At 38.3% G+C, this 23699-nt stretch overlaps 1 protein-coding gene across 9 annotated transcripts in view; it reads right to left on the bottom strand.

The window, feature by feature from the left end:
• Nucleotides 1-23699, bottom strand: part of HIVEP1 (HIVEP zinc finger 1) — a 142925-nt gene that overhangs the window by 5455 nt on the left and 113771 nt on the right. For 8 of the 9 annotated variants that reach the window (XM_061195724.1, XM_061195723.1, XM_061195718.1 and 5 more), the window contains 3 exons: nucleotides 22878-23011; nucleotides 21989-22164; nucleotides 17318-17419 (listed from right to left, as the gene is read on the bottom strand). In XM_061195724.1, the coding sequence (XP_061051707.1) occupies nucleotides 17318-17419; nucleotides 21989-22164; nucleotides 22878-23011 (412 nt within the window). The remainder of the gene's footprint in view (nucleotides 1-17317; nucleotides 17420-21988; nucleotides 22165-22877; nucleotides 23012-23699) is intronic. The other variant, XM_061195727.1, reaches the window with a different exon arrangement.

Below are 23699 nucleotides of genomic sequence, written 5' to 3'. Positions count from 1 at the left end.
GACACGGGTCGGGGGAGGTCAGCTAAATGGTTGACAGACTGGTTAGAGCCAAGCGTGGGCTGGGAGGGCTGTGTGACTCCTCTGGGACTACATTCTCTTGCAGGCTCTATGTCATGAACACCATATTCAAGCACTCACAGAAAAGAGCACTAAGTATCCATTGTGGTCCAGATCCGGGGGAGAGGAGCAGCATTTAGGAGGGGCAAGGAAATCCCCCTAGGTCCATCTCCCCTCTCTCCACTAGGGAACAAACACTTTGTCCTGTGAAGAGGAGGGCAACAAGCATTGCTGCCCTTGGGACTTTGGTGAAAACTTACTGCAGTAGGGAAAGGGAATGAATAACAGAAAAAACACAACTCTACTCCTTAAGGAGGGACAAGGTTGCCAGCTGAGTCCACCACAACAGCTGAGCTAGGGAAGGAGAACAAGAGGGCCACGGTCCAGAAACCTGAGAACATGGTGCACGTAGAAGGCTGAGGCTGCATCAGAACAGAGGTGGCATCCCATCCTCCTCTTCACCCACTAATGCCAAGTTAAGGAGCTTGAAATGAGAGGTAACAGCAAAATACTGCTGGAAGAGGACCAGGAGAAGAATAGAATGTGTAGAGCACCCTCTCTGAGGCATAGCACAAAGGAAAGACCTAAAACTGGAGTGGAACAAGCATTTCTCTTATAATCCAACCCCCACCCCAAACAGGAAGTGGCTCTATAGGAATCTGAAGCCTTTGGTGCTCTGACGGTAACCTTAACAACAACAAATCTCTCCAACCCAGTCCAACTCCTGACTAGAAAGGCTCTAACTCCCACACAAAGGGCCTTGCTAGGCATAAAAACCATCTACATTAGTCTCTACTGTCTTATGCAAGATGTCTAGCTTTCAACAAAAATTACAAGGCATACAAAAAGGCAAGAAAAAACATACGCAGAAGAGGAAAAGCAATCGGAACCAGTCAGATATGATACAGATGTTAAAACTTTCAGAAAATTTAAAATAATTGACCAATATGTTAAAGGCTCTAATGAGAAAGGTGAACAACATATACTACCAAGTGGGAAGTTCATCTGTGAGATGAAACTATAAAAAAAAAAAAAAAAAAAAAGAAATGCTAGCAATGAAAAACACAGTAACAATGATAAGAAAAGAAAGAAAAACCAAAACCAAAAAACCCCAGAATTCTATGTTCTATGCTCATTGAAAATAATTTTCAAAGATGAAAGAGAAATACAAACTTTCCTAGAAAACAAAAACTGAGGAGATCCACTGCCAGCAGACCTACTTGATGATAAACGTTAAAGGAAGCTCTTTAGGCACAGAGAATATGGTATCAGATGGGAACTCATATTTACCCCCCAGAAAAGAAAAGCAATGGAAATAGAATAAATGAAGATAAAATAAAAAAAAAAATTTTAGTTGCTTGTTCTAAAAGATAATTTAATGTCTACAGTAGTAAAAATGTACTATATGTTTATAGCATGTGTAAATGAAAATGGTATGACAATAATAGCACAAAGGATGAAAAGGAGGAATTGTGAATACACTGTTATATAAAGTCTTTACACTACATGTAAAGTAATGGAATATTATTTGAAGGCAGACGACTAAATTTTCTTAAAAGACACAAATAAGTCAACAGAGGAGAAAAACAGAACCATAAAAATGCTTAATTAAGGCATAAAAAGAAGGAAAAAATGAAGCAAATAGGAAACAGCTGGCACGTGATAGAGTTTATTCCAACTACATGAAAAATAAAAATAAAAGGAATGGTCTAACACATGAATTTAAAGAGAGAGACTGCTAGACTGGGTAAAAAAGCAAGTCCCGAGTATATATTATGGATGAGAAATCCATTTTAAATATAAAAACATAATAGATTGAAAGTAAAGTTTGGAGAAAGATATACCTTTAAAAATTAACTAAAATACAGCTGCAAAAACTATATGCTAATATCAGAAAAAGCAGACATCAAAACAAGGAATATTATCAAGGATGAACAGGAACATTACATAATGATAAAAGGGTTACCTTTCCATGAACATACAACAATCCTAAATGTGTAGCAATGAAACCAGAACTTCAAAACAAATGAGGCTAAAACAAAAAAGCAATAAACAAATCCACAATTGCAGTTGAAGACTTCAACCCTCTACTCTCAGTAATTGATGAAACAAGTATATAGAAGATCAGTAGGGACACAGAAGACTTGAAAAATACTGTCAACCAACTAGACCTAGTTAACAGTTACGTTCCACCCAAAGAGCAGAATACGCTTTCCTTATAAGTGTACGTGGAACATTCACCAATGTGTATATTCTGAGCTACAAAGCCAACCTCGACAAATTTCAATGAATAGAAATCATACTTACGTTTTTGCTTGAAAACAGAATAACCTAGAAATCAGTTACTGGAAGATATCTGAACAATCCCCCAATATTTCAGAATTAAATAACACATTTCTAAATAATCCATGAGTCAGAAATGAAAGTCTCAAAGAAAAGTCAGAAATATCTTGAACTGGATAAAAACCAAAATATAACATTCAAAATTCGTGGGATGCAGCTAAAGCAGTGGTTAGTGGGAAATTTATTGTATCCAACACTTCTATTAGAAAAGAAGAAAGGTCTCAAATAAATAATCTAAGTTCTCAGCCTTAGAAATTAGAAAAAGACAATCAAACTTAAACCGAAAGCAAGGAGCAGGAAGGAAATAATAGAGGTATCTTTCAAGTGGCCAGTGGCTACGAAGCTATGGCACATCAATACGACGGAATACTACGCAGCAATAGAGAGGAATGAACTATTGACGCCCACAAAAACATGGACAAATTCACATGTATTCTGCTAAGTGAAAGAAGCCAGACCCCCAAAGCTCCTTATTTTGATTCCTTTCATATGACACTCTGGAAAACATACGAATACAGGGAGGAAAAGACATCAGTGGCTGCTAGGGGCTGTTGGGTGTGGGGGGGTGTCCATAAAGAAGTGGCGCAGAGGAATTTTGGGGCGATGGAACTGTTCTCTGTGGAACTGCGGGGCTGGACACACAATTGTACACATTTGTCAAAAACCACCGAACTGTGCACCCTAAGGTGAATCGTAGGGTGTGTAAATACAAACATAACCAGGATGTGGTGGAAATCTAAGATGAAATGCAAGCTGACACAGATGGCTGAGCACAAATGAACTCCACAACCACGACCTAGGTAACCCTGGCAAAGGGGGTTCTGACCAGACAATGTGAAGGCTAAAGACAAAAAGAGCTGCACACAGACACTATGCTGTGATTGTAAACCTGTTTTTCACAGGTGGGTCAGCATTTCTGGAACTAGTTTATTGGTATGCTAGAGTTGAACAAATAAGTGAACATACTGTAGATGAGAACCAGGTTTCCCACTGTTGGTGAAAGAAAAAAAAAGGAAATGGAGCAGGCTAAAATAAACTCTGTGGGGCTGGACCAGAACTGGAATTATCAGTGTGGACTCACGTTCTCATTTGTGTGTGTGCGTGTGTGCACGCGTGTGCGCGTACACATACACAGATACAGAAATAAACACAGATGTACGTATATGTACGAGTTAGCATAAATATGCATATTTCCCAGCTCTGTCCAACGAAAGGGGCTAGAAGCAGTGACAGGTTAGTAGCCAGAAACACACCACCTAGCGGCTAGATCTTGGTTCCTAAATACCATTCTCCAGTAAAGTGAACCAGGGGTCCCTGGGGAAATGGTGAATTTCATGGCTGGAATATCTTGGGTGTCAAAAAGTAAGGAACTGGGACTTCCCTGGTGGCGCAGTGGTTAAGAATCCGCCTGCCAATGCAGGGGACATGGGTTTGAGCCTGGGTCCAGGAAGATCCCACATGCCTAGGAGCAACTAAGCCCATGCGCCACAACTACTGAGCCTGCGCTCTAGAGCACACAAGCCACAACTACTGAGCCCGCGTGCCACAACTACTGGAGCCCACACGCCTAGAGCCCGTGCTCCGCAACAAGAGAAGCCACCGCAATGAGAAGCCTGCGCACCGCAACGAAGAGTAGCCCCCGCTCACCACAACTAGAGAAAGCCTGGGCGCAGCAACAAAGACCCAACACAGCCAAAAATAAATGAATAAATAAAATAAAAATTAAAAAAAAAAAAGTAAGGAACCGCTTAAAGAAAAAAAAAGCAGCAGCATGTTGAAAGGGCACAGGAACAGACCTCAAAGAGCTCTCAATGGTCAATGAGAACTTGAGCTACACAATAAATAACAGAACTGGATTATAACCCGAAGAATAAAATACATAACCTTGAGTCCATACTGATGTAAATGAATGAATGGATGAATGAACTAATAGAGAAATGGTAACTTTTCCTTGCAGAAAAATTCTAATTGATAAATTAGAACACCATAGCAATACTTACCACAGGCAAGATCCATCAATGCATAAATAGGGTACCTGCATAGTTTTAAAGCATCTCCGCAAATATTTAATATTTATAAAGGGAACAACAGTAAGTTTACAGTAGCTAGTCCTGGCAGACACCACCTTAGCCAAGTAAAGAAGGTTAACATGACCAGTAATACATACTGACATACTGTACCCCCGATATGATGCACTAAGAAAAGCATAACCACCCTATGGCGCCTCCCCAATAATACATAACCTCAATCCAGCCGTGAGCATGTATCAGAAAACCCCAAATTGAGAACATTCTACAAAATAACTGATCAGTACTCTCTATAAATGTCAAGGTCATGAAAGACAAGAAAGACTGAGGGACACGCTGGAGGAGCCACGACGACTAAGTGTGATGTGGGATCCTGAAGGAGAGCCTGGGACAGGAAAAGGACATCAGGGGAAAAACTGGTAAGTCCTATGCTTTAGTTAGCAATCCTGAGCTGAGGTTAATTTCTTAGTGTTGACAAATGTTCTTGGTTATGTAAGATGCTAGCACAGGGGAGGCTGGGTAAAGAATATACAGGAACTCTCTCTACTAGTTTTTTGACTTTCTACAAAGACCAAAATAATCTTTTTAAAAAATGACATTAAGAAAAAACCTATTTGCCAATGCTCCAGGACCTTTATTTTACTCTACTGACACCAATATTCTGTCTCATTCAGATAAGCCTGCACAATCTCCATCTCCCTGCTGTTCTTATTATACTCATCAAGACTTCTCTTTCTGACAATTTTTTTCTTTCCCATTATTTAATAGGAAACTATTAATTGAAACAAATTCCAACACTTCTCTTGTTTAATTTAAAGGCACAGGTAATTTCTCCAAAATACATCCTAACACACACACACACACACACACACACACACACACATACTCTTTAAATATCTGGCACCTAACACTATTCTTACCTTGTATCTTGTACCTATTCTTGCAGTTCTTATTTGGTTGTACGTATGATGCCTGAATGCCTGAATGCCTCTACTCCGGTTCTAGCTATCGAGACTGCGAGAGAACCCGGCTTAGTACTACAGACAGACCAGCGCTATCTGATCACAACTAAAACAAGGGCTAATTAAGGACGTGACTTTTTATCAGACAATGACTTTAAAAAAATTTAAAAAGCAGTTAATTATTTTAAAGTGTGAAGCCCGCAGCTCAGAAGTGTCAGAGCCAAGATTTAAACCCAGGTCTCCACATTCAGATGTCATATTATAAAAACCTAACCACAGAATGATCTGAAAGAAGGTCAACAATGAATTACAGTCAATAACCTAGCTTATAAATATGCATGAGTGAGTTGAATATTTACAGGTACAGACGTTAAAAGCTTCAAGTAATTATTTCATTATGAAGAGTAGAACATATAAAATACAATCCCCAAGGAGAATGTAAATAACCTTTTTAATTTCACAACAAATACACTGTATTTTACAGTAAGTATGGAAGTTTAAGAATAATTAGTTATACTATAAATCTTTAAAGTTTTTTATTTTACATATAGATATAAAATTTCAGTGTATGCAACTTATGAGAAGGATTTATAAAGAATACCATACACTTTCTAATGGGGAAGGGGGTAAAACGACTTGGCTCCATTTTAATGTTCTTTGGCCTTGATCGTCCCACACTTCAGATCAAGGTTTGCAATATTATGGGTGGGAAGACGCAAAGGCTGGTGTCCCTGGACCTTTCTTTCTCCCTGGACAGAGCCACATGCCTACAACTCACAGAGGACTTGAGAAGAGCTGGGATTCCTTTCTATAGTTTTCCTTCCCCAAGATAAGGACTGAATAATGTTTATCTCTCTACGTGCATTGGGTCGTAAAACTCCTGAAGGGGAAGAACCCTGTCAAAGTCTGGGAACCTGAAAATGAATTTTGGGTCATTACATATTTGTTAAACAGGGTGGATATTCTAGAGTGACCGGAACAGGATACAATGGATAACTTAGATGAACCTAAGACAATGGCATCCTGTTAAATATCCACAGCACCAAAACAAAGCCCAGACACCTCTGCTCTCTGGATTCATGCTAAGAAAAGTCCTTTCGTATTACTGCCCTGTCCCCTTAACCCCTAGCCCCAAAGAAGACTGTTACTATCCGGTCAGAAGTTGTGCAGGGTAGAAGACCCAGAAAGGAAAAGTGACCTGTCCATGACCACAAGTCAGCAAGGTCAAGAACACAGACTTGTTAACTACTCCAGAACTTGCCATTTCTGACTTTGTGATACTGCTCGTTTTGCTACAGCCTGTTGCTGAGCATAGTAACTACGATGGCATGCTACACTGAGTTCCTATTGTATCAGGCGCTGCCAAACCATAGCTGCTGGCCTCACGCGGCTCCCGCCTGTTCTTTTAAATAAAGTTTTACTGGAACATGGCCAGGCCCATCATTTACATACTGTCTATGGCAGCTCTCCTGCCACACTCACAAAGTTTAGTTGTCATGCCAGAGACTGTGTGGCCCACAAAGCCTAAAATACTGATTATCAGGCCCTTTACAGAAAAAGTTTGCCAACATTTTACTCTTTATGTTTAAACCTAACAGCCACTCGTGACAGAGCTGACACCAAACTCATTTTACACAGGAAGTTAAGAGACTTAAATACAGCTGGAAAGCATCAAAGTCAGAATTTGGAAACAGGTTTTTTTTTGTATTTAGGAGTCTTGTCATTATTCCAGTAAGATATACTATATGACAATTGTTCCTTCCTTGGTTTGTACAATGTAGACAGTACTATTCCAGCAGGGTGAAGGCTGTAGCTCACCCCTCTGCATCCCCCAAGGACCCTAGAACAGGTATAAGGAACCCATACTTACTTAACAAATTCATAAATAAATGGCCTATAAAATTTCTATTTAATTTCTGTCCTCCTAGGTACATTCCCAACTCATTATAAATAAAAATTTCTACTACTCAGTACAATTTTACGTATGTGTAAAATTAATTCTTCTATTTTCTGTGAATTTAAATTCACGAGGGATAAAGAAGGTAAACAATGCAGCAATATTGTTTTTCAAAAGTAATTTATGTCAAACCACTTCCCTAAAGATGTGCTTCAAAATCTGATTTCAGTTGGATGAACCGCGGGCTGCCCTCCCATCGCTGCCCGACAGTGACCCCTGCTGGCCGAGCCAGGCGGGGCCTCCGTCAGACAGGCTCCCCTGGGAGGTCAGCAGCACCTCCCTCTTCAACATTCTGCTACGGCAGTAATCTGTCTGCTTTTGTTTTCCTCATGTTTAGAAAAATTACTCTGAAATCCAGACAAACAAGGGAAACCTGGGGAAAAAGTCTTTGAAAGCATGCAACTACTGCAGTAATGGGTTTTTGTTTCGGGTTTTTATTAAACTATGTTTTCATCTTAACAATATAATGAGCCAGGGTTTAACGTTTGTTAACTTTAGGCAGTAAACCAAAAGGCAGTGGTATCTGCATTGTTCGTTAACGACATACACACTCCTTTAACTGTAAGTCCCAAGACCTATCATGGTTTCTTATTGTGCGTGGAAGTTTCTCTTAAAAGAGCTAATAATGTTTTCTGTAAACATCCCAGTGACAAAAACATATTCTACAGGTTTCATTTTGAAAGCACTTCATTTAGAAAAATTCATTAAATTTATTTTAAGGGTAAATGTGATACAGGTTTTAAATCCTGTGATCTAACGCCATCCTCTTACGCGCATCATCCTACGTACTTAACCGCCAGCAGGAACAGTGCTTCCAGTTGCACCCTGCCACACGGAATGGTTCTCCCAGTCTGGCAGTGGAGGGCACATGCTAACACTCCGAGCTGTCTGCTGACAAAAACATTCTCCGGATCAAGGCATGAAAAGCAAGTAGCCAGCAGCATGACTTCTGACACAAAAGGCGAAAAAGAAAAAGTACTTACTAATACCCCAAGAACACAGGGACAAAATTCCTGAGACTATATAGTTTTGCATGGCAAGAATACAGGGACATGTGCAGCTGGCCGGAGGGATTAGACTTTTCATGAACACCTACTATAACTACAGCTGAGTTGCTAGTTTTAAACTACACGGAAACTTCTTTGAGATGCCAAATGTCCAAATTTTAATGGCTGCCTTAGATAAATTTATAGTCCCCTCTGCTTAATTCAAAATAAATGTTTCCCAACATCTCTAAATTTACTCCATTTGAAAATTAGAACAAGAATTCATCTGCTGAAGGATAAAATGGGCAGCCATACAGCCCACTGTTTTAAGGGCAGTACAGAATCAAAAAATCAGGGGTCTTTGCTCCTTCATCACAGCATCTTCACACTGACCTTTAATAAGCACTCTAGCCACCAGGGAACACGCACATTCTGCTGGTGAATGACATTCTAAGTATCAAGTTGGTAGAGAGGAGAAAACAGGTTTAGGACATTCAAAAAAAGAAAAAGATTGAAGATAATACCAGGAAAAGAAATACTGTAGATAAGTAGAAATAAATCTCCGGTAAACCTTTGATGAAAATAAACAAAACAAGGCAGATATTAAGGAAAAATTAAATATGAACATGGAACAAAAAGACTTGGACTTTTCCCAGAAAACCAGAAGCTGACCAAGACATTACCGAACGGTAATGATTTTTCAAGAATAAATACGGTGGGATACTCTGTAGTAACACTGGCCTTTGGAGAGCCTTTAACAAATGTTGTTGAATAAATGAAAGCTCAGAGATGATATTTCTTGATGATTATGTATGTGCTACAGAAAAGATCAAACGACCAAGCCCCCCAGTTTTTCCTATAAACCTTAGAAACGCTATCCTTAGGTTTCTGGTTGCTATTCTGCAAAGCCTGGCATTTAGAATCAGGGCTCCCAAATAATATCCTTGTGGGTTTTTTTTCTTTAAAAAGTTTACCCCATTTCCCAGATGTCTGAGATAATCAAGGTGTAAATATCTGGAGCAAGTTCTTGCATATCCTGTTAGCACTGGCTGTTTAGGTGTATGTGACTTTCATACAAGTGTGATGAATCTAATAGTCCTTCCTAAGGTGCTGTGGGACTCCACTTCTGACAGAACTGCCCTGCTGTCAATGTGAAATATGAAGGTGGCTACCAAAACTACTTAAGAATTTTATTCAGTATCTAGAGAAGACTTAATGTCACAAATTTTCGTATTGATCAAGACGATGTGTCAGTGTACTGGTTTCCCAAGAGACACGTGGCTCCTGAACTTGGCTACTTATTTTTCTTTAATCACCGTTATTTGGTAGCCATCTGTAATCTAGTTGCATAATTAAGTGAGAAACTTCGACTGTGTTTAGGAAAGCCTAGGTGACAAAGGAGATTCCGCTGATAAGAGTTTACTCAGTAATTTCATACTTGCATATTTCATATAGTAGATCAGTAACGCCCCTGGATAAATGCAGCCGTGAGGGCAAAATGAAAGGCATCGGAAGAGCCACTGGAATCACTACCTTTTGGGACACAGGTAAGAAACTGCTGTGACACCTAACTGTTGGCCAAACCTTAGCATTTTCCTGAATTTTATGTAGACACGCAGCAAATGGAATCGCAGTGCGGTTTCTAGCAGTGCACTGTGCAATGGGCTTAACACCAGAGTTACATTAGATTAAGAGTACGAGAAATGATAGTAGGACCCCAGGATGCCACAAAAGCACTTGATAAAACTGTTCATCATTGGGGCTTCCCTGGTGGCGCAGTGGTTGAGAATCTGCCTGCCAATGCAGGGGACACGGGTTCGAGCCCTGGTCTGGGAAGATCCCACATGCCGCGGAGCAACTGGGCCCGTGAGCCACAACTGCTGAGCCTGCGCGTCTGGAGCCTGTGCTCCGCAACAAGAGAGGCCGCGATAGTGAGAGGACCACACACCGCGATAAAGAGTGGCCCCCGCTCGCCGCAACTAGAGAAAGCCCTCGCACAGAAACGAAGACCCAACACAGCCATAAATAAATAAATATACCTTTAAAAAAAAAAAAAATTTCCTGGGGCTTCCCTGGTGGCGCAGTGGTTAAGAATCTGCCTGCCAAGGCAGGGGACACGGGTTCGAGCCCTGGTCTGGGAAGATCCCACATGCCGCGGAGCAACTAGGCCCGTGAGCCACAACTACTGAGCCTGCGCGTCTGGAGCCTGTGCTCCGCAACAAGAGAGGCTGCGATGGTGAGAGGCCCGCGCACCACGACGAAGAGTGGCCCCCGCTTGCCGCAACTAACGAAGGCCCTCGCACAGAAATGAAGACCCAACACAGCCAAAAATAAAAATAAAAAAATAAATAATTTTAAAAAAACCACAAAACTGTTCATCATTAAAGGGAAAAGACAGCAAGTTACGTGTGGAAAGACCCTATATTACACGATGCAATTTCATCACTTATTTTCATTTGTTGGGCCAGGAAAATAGGGAGTACACTGTCAGGCAGGAATCTCGAGCTGGCGGCTGAAGTCTCAGAAGGAACCGCTGCCATGAGCCTGATCCCTGAGAAGGGGGAGGCTTCCAGGTGTGATCAGGGAGGCGGGAAACTCCTACGGGCAGGGAGGAAGCCTGGGGAGAGAGAACCCAGCATGTCAGATCACTCGGCACTGACCAGCTTCTGGACCCCAAGCTTCCTTCTACGAGCAGATGTACACTTCAAAGATTAAAACTATGATAGTTGAAAATATTTATTCTCCCTCTTATTTTTTTTTAAAGTTAGTCACTTCTTCTACTACTACTATATGGCTAATAATTTGTATTTTTCCTTGGAAAATTAAATTGATAGTAAAATGAAACACTTCATAACATATGCCACTACTCCTTATAACATCCTTATGGAGTTGATAAGGGCAAGGTTTTAAAACATACATGGAAACATTAAGGTAGAAAAAATCAAGTCCTTATCTTTTATGACAGTCTATTCTGTGGGGAAAGCTCTACACCTTGGTGCTGCTGGGTCAGAGTAGAAATGAATTCCAGGAGAAATAATGCTCCCTAATTTAATAAATGAAGAGCAAGATTTCTAAATGAGTCATTATACATATATACATACAAAATTGGGTGTCACAAGGGAAAAATCGTACCAGACTTTCCATCCAAACCTGTAAACTCCATCTGGTAGAGAATGAGGGATGCTGAAACCTTGAGGTACTTTGCTTATAAAAACAGCCTTTCAGAAAAAGATTTTTTAAAAAAAAATATTTATTTACTTATTTAGCTGCGCCGCGTCTTAGTTGCAGCACATGGGATCTTTAGTTGCAGCATGCGAACTCTTAGCTGTGGCATGTGGGATCTAGTTCCCCGACCAGGGATCGAACCCGGGCCCCATGCACTGGGAGCGCGGAGTCTTACCCACTGGACCACCAGGGAAGTCCTCCCAAAAAGATTTTTGCTCTATGGTATTATTTATTATTGTTGCTGCTGAATGGGACTAACCACTTAAAGAAATCATGCTTCTTTTAGTCATTATTGTCTAAATTCCCACTACAAAATAAAACAGCAGCGGCAGGAAGAAAAAACAAACAAAAGCTCAGCAATGAAAATTCCTGGGGACACAAATTAAAAGCCCTACTATTTGTTGTTTCCTTGTTTAAAAAACATTTGAGAAAATAATCCAGATTAAAAGTCAGATGTATATGGGACTAAAGAGGTAGTGGCTTTAAATTACTTTAGATGATACAAGAAAAAAAAAAAAAAACCCTCAGACTTTCTTAAAGGAAGGTGCTAAAACTCCCCTGCATAGTAGGACCTGTCCCCCAGCGCCCTGCCCAACTTTCTCATCCTGCCCCATTTATACTCCTGATGCCCTATTCCCCTCTCCCAACCTCTGGGCTTTTGCTCAGCAACTCTCTCGGTCCAGAACGCTTGCCCTCCTTTACCCCACCCCCTCATCAATACTTTTTCAAACAAAGCAATATATGGATCATTATATTTTGATATATTTCCTTTCTTTTCGTTCTCCTGGGATACCCTTAGTCATCCTTCTGTTCCAGACGAGGCCATCACTGTCCTTCCCAGATCCCAGCCTTGAGGAGCGAACCCTGCCAAGTCTGAGCTCACTCCAACGTCCCCACATCACAGCCACAGGCGAGGAGCTCCTGAGGGCAGTGACTATGGACATACTAGACAGTTGCTGCGGTGCTAAATAAATAATCAGTCACAAAGAGAATAAACTCTTCTTCTCTGGAACCACTGAAAAATGGAACAGATATTTATCAATCTGCACAGATCATTACTGAGGATGAAAAAATGGAATCGTCAGGATAACTTAAAATATCTTCCAGTCTCCTGATCTAATAACCAATAAATAACAAATTAACAAATGAATGGCCATCATCACTTTGAAAATTCCTATATCGACCACGGCCAAACCATGTAAACACTATTCACAGGTAAAGGCATGAAATATTGTATTACAGCTACCATTTAATTGTAGTGAAGGAATTTAATGGAAAACTAGTATATCATATTCTAAAAACAACAATATTGAATGATTTCCTGACAGATGATAGGTCATTTTTTTTTCCAGTCATCCACTCAATCTACAACTATTTACTATCTATGATTTGCTGCTAGCCTCAATTCCAGCAAGTGCTGGCGACACAGCAGTGACCACAGGGAGATCGCCGTCCTTATGTTCTATTTTCTAGTTGAAAGGAACAGATGATAAATACACACACTCATCTGTAAGTTGTAAGTGGTTGTAAGTGCTATACGGAAAAATAAGGCAGGTCGTGGGCATGAGTAATGCCGGCAGTAAGAGGGTGAGGTGCTCTTTTCTCTAGGGAGCTTCAGGAAGGCCTCACTGATAAGGTGACGTCTGAGCACGAGAGCACTGAGAGATGACGGGGTGTCTTGAGCACCTGGTGGAGGGCATTCCAAAGGGAGGAAAAGAGAAAATGCCCTGGACAGGGGCCAGCTGGGTGTGCTGCCCACTGAGCCAGGCGATCAGGGTGGTTGCAGCTGAGGGGCAGGGGAGGAGGGAGTGGAGCTGAGTTTCAGAGGCGTGGTGCTCGCAGGGGACACAGACCACGGCTCCGAATGAGACAGGAAACCGATGGAGGGTTTTAAGCAAAGCAATGACGTAACTTTTAGAAACCACTTTGGCTGCTGCGTTGAAAGCAGGCTGTAAAGAGGCAGGGGCTGAACCACGGAGACCCGTGAGGGGTTACTGCAAGCAACTTAGAAGACGTGATGATAGCTTTGACCAGGGCTGGGAGGAACAGGTGGTTCAAAGCGGTAGGTTTCCGAATACATTTTGAAGGAAGAGCCAAAGGTTTTACTGGTGATCGGAGCCAAAGGACACCAAGTACGACTTCAAGGTTTTTGGTCCAGCAGCTGGAAGGATGGGAGAAGGACTTCAGGGAAGCGTGCTTCTCAGAGTCACATAAGGGGTAAACCAGGAGTCTGGGGCACGTCACACTCTAGATGCCTATTAGACATCCAAGTGGAGATGGTGAGTAGAAAGATGGACATGCAAGTCTGGAGTGGATATTGGAATCCTCAGCATATAGATGGTATTTAAAGTCGGAAGACTGGATGAGACTACCTGGGGAGGGAGCATAGACAGAAGAGATGAGAGATTAGAGACCACAGCCCTGGGCACTGCATTTAGAGGCTGGGGAGATGAGGAGGAGCCAGCAAAGGAGAGTGAAAAAAGAATGCCTAGAATATTCTAGGCTGGTGTTGGACTAGAAAATGGTACACCCTGCAGACAGGCAGCATCACATTGTGGGCTTCTGCGCTTTCCTCTCTAAAAACACAGACATCTAAAGAATTGCTAAGCAAGATCCCATCTCTAACTACCATCAGTTTAATAGAGTGAAACTTCTTCCCAAAGAATAATAAGATCCAAACTTAGGATAGCAATCAAGAAAATATAAGTAAAGACAGCAGACTATCATCCATCAAATTGGCCCCAAACTAAAATGCATGTAGTATCAGGTATAGTTAAGGGTGTGCAGAAATAGAAATTATCCTAGAGAACAACTTAATATTATAAAGCAAAATTAATTTTCTAGGTATCTACATACAAGGTGGTACTATTCATGCAAATTTGGAATACAAACTTAAACAAAACCACATAGCTATGTGTGGATATACACACGTATGTTAAATGAATAGAAAGAAAACCCCTAAGTGCAGTTAGTGTTTGCCTCTGGGAGGGAGTGCAACGGGCAAGGGTGAGTTAGGGATACTGCACCTAATGTGTAATGCCTTACTTAGCTTGTTCTTTTTCAAAAATACAAATTTATGAAAACACAATGTTCAAAAACACAATTTATGAAAAAGACTTGAAGCAAATGTGAGAAAATATTTATAATCCCCAACTCTGGTGTGAATACATGAGTGCATGTAATAAAACTCTTTGTAATCTTTCTGTATTTTTAAAAAACATCTCAAAATATTTTTAAAAACACAAAAGACAATAATAAAGGGAAAACAAGACCATTTGTTTGAAACAACGTTCGCCACATTTATGCCTACATTCTAAGCCTATAATAAAGCAAAAGTGGAGGAATATATTTTGTCAGCATATTATAAAGAACTATGAGGTATGACATAGCACTTGGCAAAATCCACCTATGTGCTATAATTTACTATTCAATAAAAACCGTGAAAAAACTTTAAGTATACTACTGATAAGTACAGTAATTAAAAAAAAAATTAAACAGAAAAAACAGGTAAAATTACCTAGAGTTTTATCAGAGGATCTCATCTGAATTGGGAATTAGGCTATCAAGTTTGAGTTACAGTCTAAGACCTGCTTCAAGCGTTTCTGGAATCAGGTGAGAAATAACAAAAATGAACGGATAGATACGTAAGTCCATCGGTCAGTTGGCCAATCTAAACGATGCATGATAATTAATGGAAACTACACTTAATTCTCCTATGTAAATTTGGGATATAAACACTACCTTCCCTTGACAGTTTAGAAGATTCTACATTTTACTTAATTTTTATAAGACTCATCTTCTTATAGAAGTAAAACACCTAAGAGTATATATTATAATAATAATGCTTTTAACGTTTATACATTTTTCAGAAATTAGTATTTCATATTATAACCTCTACTTTGTGCCTTTTCTAGTCTCTGGGTAATAAATATACTCACTGAAAGCGTTACTAATTTTTCCTAGCTTTTAAATTCTGAATCGCTCAGCGTAATAGCAATAAAGCAAATAAATAATAAAGAGGGATTTTTTTTTTCACTTAAATAGTTATGGTAGTTAATTTACTGCATGACTACTAAGAGCAGAAAATAAATCAAACAGACTATTTACATTAGAAGTAAATTAGTTAATTAATTTTATTAAATGTGTGTCTTTATACAAAGACATCAACACAGAATTCAATTCCTAGCCATTCAAAAATCAGTTTTTAATACGTATGTTCCTAGGACAAAGAAGTTACACATATGTTAATTTGATATATACTTTTAAATCCTGATATTGCCATCCCCGATATGTATCAGAGCATCAAAGTGTCTATGAAGCACTAAAAACCTCCTGATTGTCCTAAGTTTGTTATGATTATATTTTCCTTCTACTAATAATACATCCACTTGTTTCCCAAAATTAAAGTTAAAGGCACTCCTTTCCTTGTGCTTAAAATACGAAATCATATCAACTGTAGCACTTAAGATGTGAGTCACTTCTCTTGCATATTTAGAAACAAATTCAGGCTGATTCATTCAGTGTGTTACTGGTTGTCAGGTGGAATGAAAAGCATTTGCTTTTTTTACCTGTACTTTGAAAGATGTCCTCACCATTTTCTCTTTGGAAATTTTTTCTACATCAAACTAGTACATACTAACTAAAACATAGCAAGCTTGTAAATGTTTAATTTAGGGTGTTTTTCAAAAAAGCAATAGGACAACTTTTTTTTTTTTTTTTAACTTATCTCTTGTTGATAAATTCTTGGGTTAAAACAAAAAGTCTTACAAAAAAATAAGTCTATTGTCTGATTAGTCAGAACAGATGAACAGCTTTATTTCCCCTCAAAATTGGTTAGAGATAAATACTTCTCTACTTGTTGAGTTAACATCGTTAAGAAAACAACCAGTTAACCTTTTCAAAATAATAAACAATTTGGGGAAGCAAACAAATGTTTTATTCCCCAAATATTTCCAGGGCAGCTGCCATGAGCAAGGCACTGCGCTGAGGGCTGCGGGCGCAGCGAATATTACTCAGGCATCAGTTCTACTCATGACACGCTTGAGAATCAGCGAAGAGGTAAGGGAGGAAGCATGTAAATAACAAAACAAAAAAAAAGTTATGGCAGAAAGGGATCCAATACTCTCAGAGAGTGAACTCTAAAATATTACAGGTGTTGAGAAAAGGGAAAAATTGCTTCCCGCAAGTGGTGTGGGAAGGGAAAATCAGAGAAGGCTTCATGACGGCAGTGGATTTGAGCTAGATCTTGAAGGAAAATAAGATTTTGACCAATGCAGACGGGGAGCCACGTTTGTGTGGGGATTGAGGGTGAGGGCTTTATAGGCAGAGAGCCGGATCAGTGTCATGTAAGCAGGAAATTCAAGCATTAGGGCAGGTGAAAGAGAGAGATGAGGGATAAAGGTGAAGAAGTAGGCAGGCATCAGATTATAAAGGATTCTGAGGAATTACCGGAGGTCAAGTGGCTCATATTCTATTTGATAGGCAAATGGAAACCAATGGAAGACCTGGAGCAGAGGAATAGTATGATCAGACACATGCTTCAGGAAGATTAACTTAACATCAGTGGGGATAGATGCAAAGGAAGGAAGACAAAGGAAAGGTGAGAAAACTGATTAGGAGTCTATCACATAGTATAAATAAGAGGTAATGAAAGTAGGAACTGAGCAGTGTCAGTGGGAATGGAAAGAAGAGTGTGGATGCAAAGGAAAAAAAGAGTACATGGTAAATAGCATTTATGAAAAATATGGAATAAAGCCTTACCTGATTCTTCTGTATCTTGTTCATCTATTAAACCTACTGAGACGCCTAAATCCACACATTTCTTGCTATGTGTCTTGGACTTCATGTGTTTTGTCAGATTTCCTTAAGGGAAAAGAATGTTTACTAAGCTTACATAGTATTATTTTGCTATCGCATTTGTCAACACTGGCAAATTCCATTCCTATTTCAAGTGAAAGTACAGATTGTGGTTATACAATTCCAATGACTAAAATTTGCTCAAAAAAATAATACTGGTATCTATATGCTGTAATAACCTTGTTATTAGTAATAATCTCTCTTTTTCAAATCTGCCTCCTCTACTTTGATAATGTCTACTTTTGCCTTATGGTTATTATTCTCTAGTCCTTATTTATTTCTTAGAACATTTTATATACACTTAAAGTCCCTTTCAGATTGCACTATGATCTGTGGTTTCTGAATTCTCCACCAGTTGTGTCCGCTGGCTTTCCCTCATAGTACTTTATTTCCTTGCACATTTTTTAGTTTTTATTGTAAACTTATCTTTAGCAAGATTGGTTTCCATGGAGTCTTAAGTACCCTGGGTTGTAGACACATCTCTATGGGTCAGCCTTCCAATTGCTTCTGCCTGGGACCTTAACAGTTTCATTCCACTAATTCTGGATTAGTTTGTGGCGTTTTTTTGGCATGGCACAGGTATAGGGTTTTGCTTTTTAGCAGGCAGCTTTTTCCCCACATGGTCCAAAGTCACTGGACAGGAGAGCCATGCTTATTTCAGAGGCCTCAGGTGCCATTCCAGGACCAGTATTAAACCCCAGGCCTGTGGGCATATATCTGGCAGCATTAAATCCCAGGCCTGTGGGCATATATCTGGCTTGATGTCCCTATGGACTTTTTTTTTTTTTAAATATCTGTTCACCATGCTAGTTTGGAGTTTCCTTATTTTTGGTGGCTGGGAATCTTTCTTTCTAAATTTCAAGCTTGGCTATCTATTTAAAACTACAGTTGGTTGTTGTACTATAAATAGTATTTCTGTGTGTTTGGAACAAGAGAAAGAATTTCCTACATTAATTTTACTTCACCATACTGACTACAAGTCTCATAATAGTATCCCTAGAGGTGTGCTTCCTCTGGCAGCTGGTGTGCGCCTCTGTACGTATCACCAGATTAACTGGGAACCACTGGGCGTGCTGGCTCCACGTGATCACTAATGCAGGGGCAGAGCTCAAATCCTCTTGAGGATGCCAAGCAGCTTGACTAGCTAATGCCACACACACAAAATTGCCAAGAAGGGGAAAATCATCTCTTTTGAAAATAAAATCTAAATGCTGAGTTTGGCGAGCAGGGCAAATTAGTATTTCAGAATAAACCTTCAGAAGAGCTAAAAATGTTTGAATCATTGGTCCAGATTTGAGTCTGTGGTAGCTGAAAGACCTGCAAAATTGCAGTATTTATAGAGCCTCACCTCCACTAAAACTGCACTAAGTCCGTGGGACTGGTCACACCCGTTTAGGCCAATTCTTGCACTAGTTAGTATGCACAGCATCCCAGAGCTTAATGCTTAAGGGGTTCAAGTGTAAGAGAGGGCCCGGACCAGATAATGTCTAAGATCCAGCAAACTTTGACCTCTGTGATTCTAGAGATAACGCCCGGCTTAAATGACTTGGCCATGTCTGACATTTACCTTAAATACACTTTAAAAATAAAATATGAAGCAAATATGGCAAATTATTAACAATTATTAAAACGTGATGGGCATACTGGTGTTCATTATGCAAATATCTACTTTTCTGTATGCTTCAAAATTTTCACATCAAAAGTTATGAAAAATAGTTTTCCCATCTTATTGTGGCTGAAATTTCCACTTATTAGTCAAAACACTTTCTAGTATGACGACAATATTATAAACCAAATCACAAGGTCCACTAATAGTTCTTTCAAAATGCTTTTGTTCCCTCAACAGACAGCCATGGAGGTCATTTGCTTTCTGAGAAGTTAATGTATAATTGTAACTAGGCAAATTTGGGAATATGAGTTTTTAATAAGCATATTTTCTCATAACTTGAGCTATTACTTATTATTAACCAACTTCTTAAATAATTTAAAATAAAACAATTTGCATTTCAATATGCAAAATATGCACATTAAAATGCAAATATCCCCTAGCAAGGCTGTAAGCTTTGTGCATTAACTTAACAGATAAATTTTTCAACAGATTTAATAAACATTAATATAAATCCTCTGGAAGGCATGAAAGATTTTGTTTCTGGGTTCCTATAGCTATATATAAAGTCCAGCTTCCTGTGCTATAAATGGAACTAAATCCTGCAGAGATGCAAGCTCACTGACTGAGCTGACTGACCTTTAAAGCAGAATAGTGAAAACAAATCAATTAAAATTATTTTGAAAATGCATTCATAAAATAAACCGAGAGGACAACCGATGAAGTACAGACTTACAAGCATTACCATCAGAAGCATCAACTTCTAGGAGGACAGATCATTCCTTTGATAGTACCATGCTATCTTTGCATACTCCTATTTATATAGCATGCCATTACATCACTATTACCTTCTGTTAATAACCAGACACATTCAAGAATGGGACAACAAAGTAAATCAGAGTAGGGCAAAATTTACAGCCTAATCTAAAAACGAGTCTTTTATTATTTAGCTACCTTTACAAGGTACTATGGAATCTGTTTGACATATATTCATAAAAGGTAGACTTCTACAAGGAAGCGACCATAAAAAAGAGAACTGCCATGCCGAGAATAGGGAAATACTGAATTTCTAATATTTTCTTCACCAGTCTCCTTAGCTAGGGTAGCTTTCTTCAAATAAATATTTATCACATAATTCCAATGAATTATCTGACAAAACAAAAAATTTAATATAAATTCAGGTATGCAGCATATTTGAGAAATGAAAGACATGAAAACTGCTAACATATACTGCTCACTCTTCAAAGATCATTATGCCCTGTCCACCATTTAACAAACATTTATCTAATATTTTACATGATGTTGGCTTGAGTTATTTCATTAGGATTAATACTTGATGATTCATAATATTTTTCTTTGCCAAGAAATCTCTGTAGTTTCATTTGTTTTCCACATTAAAATTTTCCTTCCTTTCTTTGCCCTTACTTTATAAAATATCCTGATTCCTTTTCCTCCTTCTTTTGAGAAACACCCATTTCACATTATACCTGAATCCTCTTTTATTTGGTAACATCATTCTGTAACTGGTAATGTTTTATTTGTAATATTGGCCTATTACTGGTCTCCTGGTCTCACACTGGAAATTATTTAACAGACGGACGTTTCTTAATCATAGGATCAAAACCAGTGTAAAAGCAGTAAGTTGGGTTAGAAGATCAAAGCACTTAATCCTATCAAAGCCTTCACACAAGATCAGGAAAATCATCCTGAAATGCACCCTCCATTTCCAGAAGAAGGTACTATACCACAACCTAAGAATGACAGAATTAGGGTTCCTTCTGACTTATGATTTCTTGAAACTTTAGAAATATTCAAGGCTATCTGAAGAACAGTTTTGTTTTTTCCCCCATCATTCTTGTTTCAGGTTTTACTGGCATTTAAGGAGAGCTAATTTGAAGCTGTTTAGTTGCTACATACTATAACTCTTTAAATGCCAATAAATACTGGCCAAAAAATATAAAAAATTTTGCTGAAGAGTTGATCAATCTTTAAAACAAAAACTGCAGAGACAACCAATATAATCAGAAAAAAAAAGCAAATGTTAACTGAAAAGGGATAAAAATAATGGAGTTCTATTAAAAAAATTGATTAAATATTTTTCACAGATTTTGTCCTTTCAGACAAATAATTTTATGATTATATTGCTTTGTATTTGCGAGAGTCTTACTTTCTAAAGGGTGGTATATGAAATTAAAGTCTCAAGCAAGAAATTTTTGTATAATGATTCATAAACAAGGAACCTAATGGAGAAAGCAAACATTTTATGATAGTGTATTTATTCATTATATGTCACAGGAAATTTGTAGAGAGTAAAATTACCTTAACTATAATAAAGGCTTACAATTTAAATAAAAACATATAAAGAATACAGAAATGGTACTAAATATAATTTTAATTACTAGTTCTGAGTTCCACAAACATTAAATAGTACAAAATTTAAAATTTTTTGAAGCTGATATTCAACAGTACTTCAGTAAAAAAGCTTCATGGGAAAGAAAAAGAAATGGCTATGCATGACTAAAATTAGATAATAAAACATGAATGTAATCAGTATAACTTTACTGTAGTTATTATTTTAATTTTTTCTTTAATCTTTTAGCACTGAAATGCATCTACAATGTGATCATAAAAATTTCTTTTTTCTTCTTTAGCTCCAAAGTAAGTATTTTTGAAAACGTGTTAGTCATCATGTTATACAACTCTAATTTGGGAAGTAAAAGAAAAAAGGGCAGTTGCTCCTTTTCAAATGTCATATTTATTACGTATATTCTAAAAGTGTGTAATTAAAAACTTTTTCTCAAGAGGTCTAGAAATATATAAAGAGATAAGACTACGATGTTGACAAGATGTAATTTATATTATTCTATTTAAGCTACTGCATCCTTGGTCAAGGAATATGTAAAGTTGGGTCTTAGCTCTACTAACTCAATGCATATAATAAAGGACCATGAAGCGATGTCATCTCATACCTTTAGTCTTAAAGGAGAAGTTACAGTAAGTGCAGTGGTAGGGGCGGACATCTGTATGGGTTCGTATGTGTTTCTTTAACATACTAGGTTTCTTACAACGGATTCCGCATTCTTCACAAATGTACTTTCCTCTTCCCCTGCCTCGGACATATACATACTCTTCATTTGATTTATATCTAATTTAAAGAAAAGGAAAATGAATAGGGCAATTGGATACTACGTCTTTGAGAAAATACTGATGATTGAAATTCAACCTAAAAAACAAAACAAGGCACAATTTTTACACTCAATCAATATAAATGTTATGCACATGTAAGTAACAGAATATTCCAGCTTTTCACATCAACACAATATTCTAATAGCTAATTCTAATCAAACAACTTTATCCAATACCAGGTTTAATTTTAAAATAGTTCCTCTAAGTGACTGCTTTAAAATTTTCTTTATTGTTCAATTCAATCACAGCTATAAGTCCTGAAATATTTCTGAGCTTCATTTTAACTACAGTTGGCTTTTACAATTTTTCTCACAACCGAATTCACTAAAGACATCAAACAGGCAATGATTCATCTCTTTTAGAGCAGATTTTTTCAGGTCACTCCTTATTATGAATCAACGTGAAACCCAGGGTTCACTCTGAAAACTTAGTGCTTAGCTGCCTCCTAGAACCTACAATGTTTTCTAAATAGTTGTCATTTTCTTGATCAAAATGGCATTATTTAACATAATACCTAACATGTATTTTGCCATGAAGATTCTGTTAATAAGCTGAGAAACCTTGCAACGTTTATATAAAATCGGCACTGGTAAGTCTTCATTCACATGAAAGCAAATGTACATTTAAAAAGTAAGTTTAAATGTACATTTAAGAAGGAAAATTTGTACTTGCCCTCCATCAAATATTTTAATTCTTCTTGGTTCACTTTTGATTAAGGAATTTTCTTTATCTTGCTCACTGTTAATTTCAGAGGCATCTTTATTGCTGAATTCAACTACTGTGGACTTTTGATTACCTAATGCTCTCTGAAAGGGAAAAAAAAAAAAGAGAGAGACACTAATTTAATAAAACTGAAAACACAAACATGCTAGTGTTTCACTTGGAAATTAAAACATGGCAGAGTACAGTGCATACGGTTAGCTTAATGGAAGGCATTTCAAGGACTTAACAGCTTTAAAGGTCATTGCTTTATCTCCTCCTTTATCTGTCTGAATCACAGCAAACTGACACATCTTATGCTACTTTAAAATCCCACCACATTCCACTGACACCCCCAAATAAAGACTCTACAACCCTCCACCCTGGTATTCCATGAGTTTAATTTTAGGAACCTTTTTTATTAATAAACTAAATATTCTTTCTTATAGCTAACCAACCACTCATACTACAGTTTAAGTATACTTGTTAAAGAGTTTATTATTTAAAGATGGAAAAGAGCTAGTTACCCCCTTATGGTATAATGTCTCACACTCCTGAAAAACATGACTAACTTCCCTTCAACATCAATGCAGTGTAAAGTTAGAGCCGAAGCTCCATTTCCCAATATTTTATTCTCCCCTTCTCCCATCATTTTAAACCATAGTTAGGTTTCCTCTCTATATCCTCTCAAAAGTTCCTGAATACTGATAACTGTGAATTATACGTCAGGTCAAAAGTTAGGTCTTGGCCTGATAATACTTAAACCTCTAGAAAAAAGTAGTGAACATCGGAATA

The sequence above is a fragment of the Eubalaena glacialis genome, chromosome 7 (assembly GCF_028564815.1).
Source record: "Eubalaena glacialis isolate mEubGla1 chromosome 7, mEubGla1.1.hap2.+ XY, whole genome shotgun sequence".
Classification (NCBI taxonomy): domain Eukaryota; kingdom Metazoa; phylum Chordata; class Mammalia; order Artiodactyla; family Balaenidae; genus Eubalaena; species Eubalaena glacialis.
Note: the sequence above shows the minus strand (reverse complement) of the source record. Positions and strands in the feature narration are given on the sequence as shown.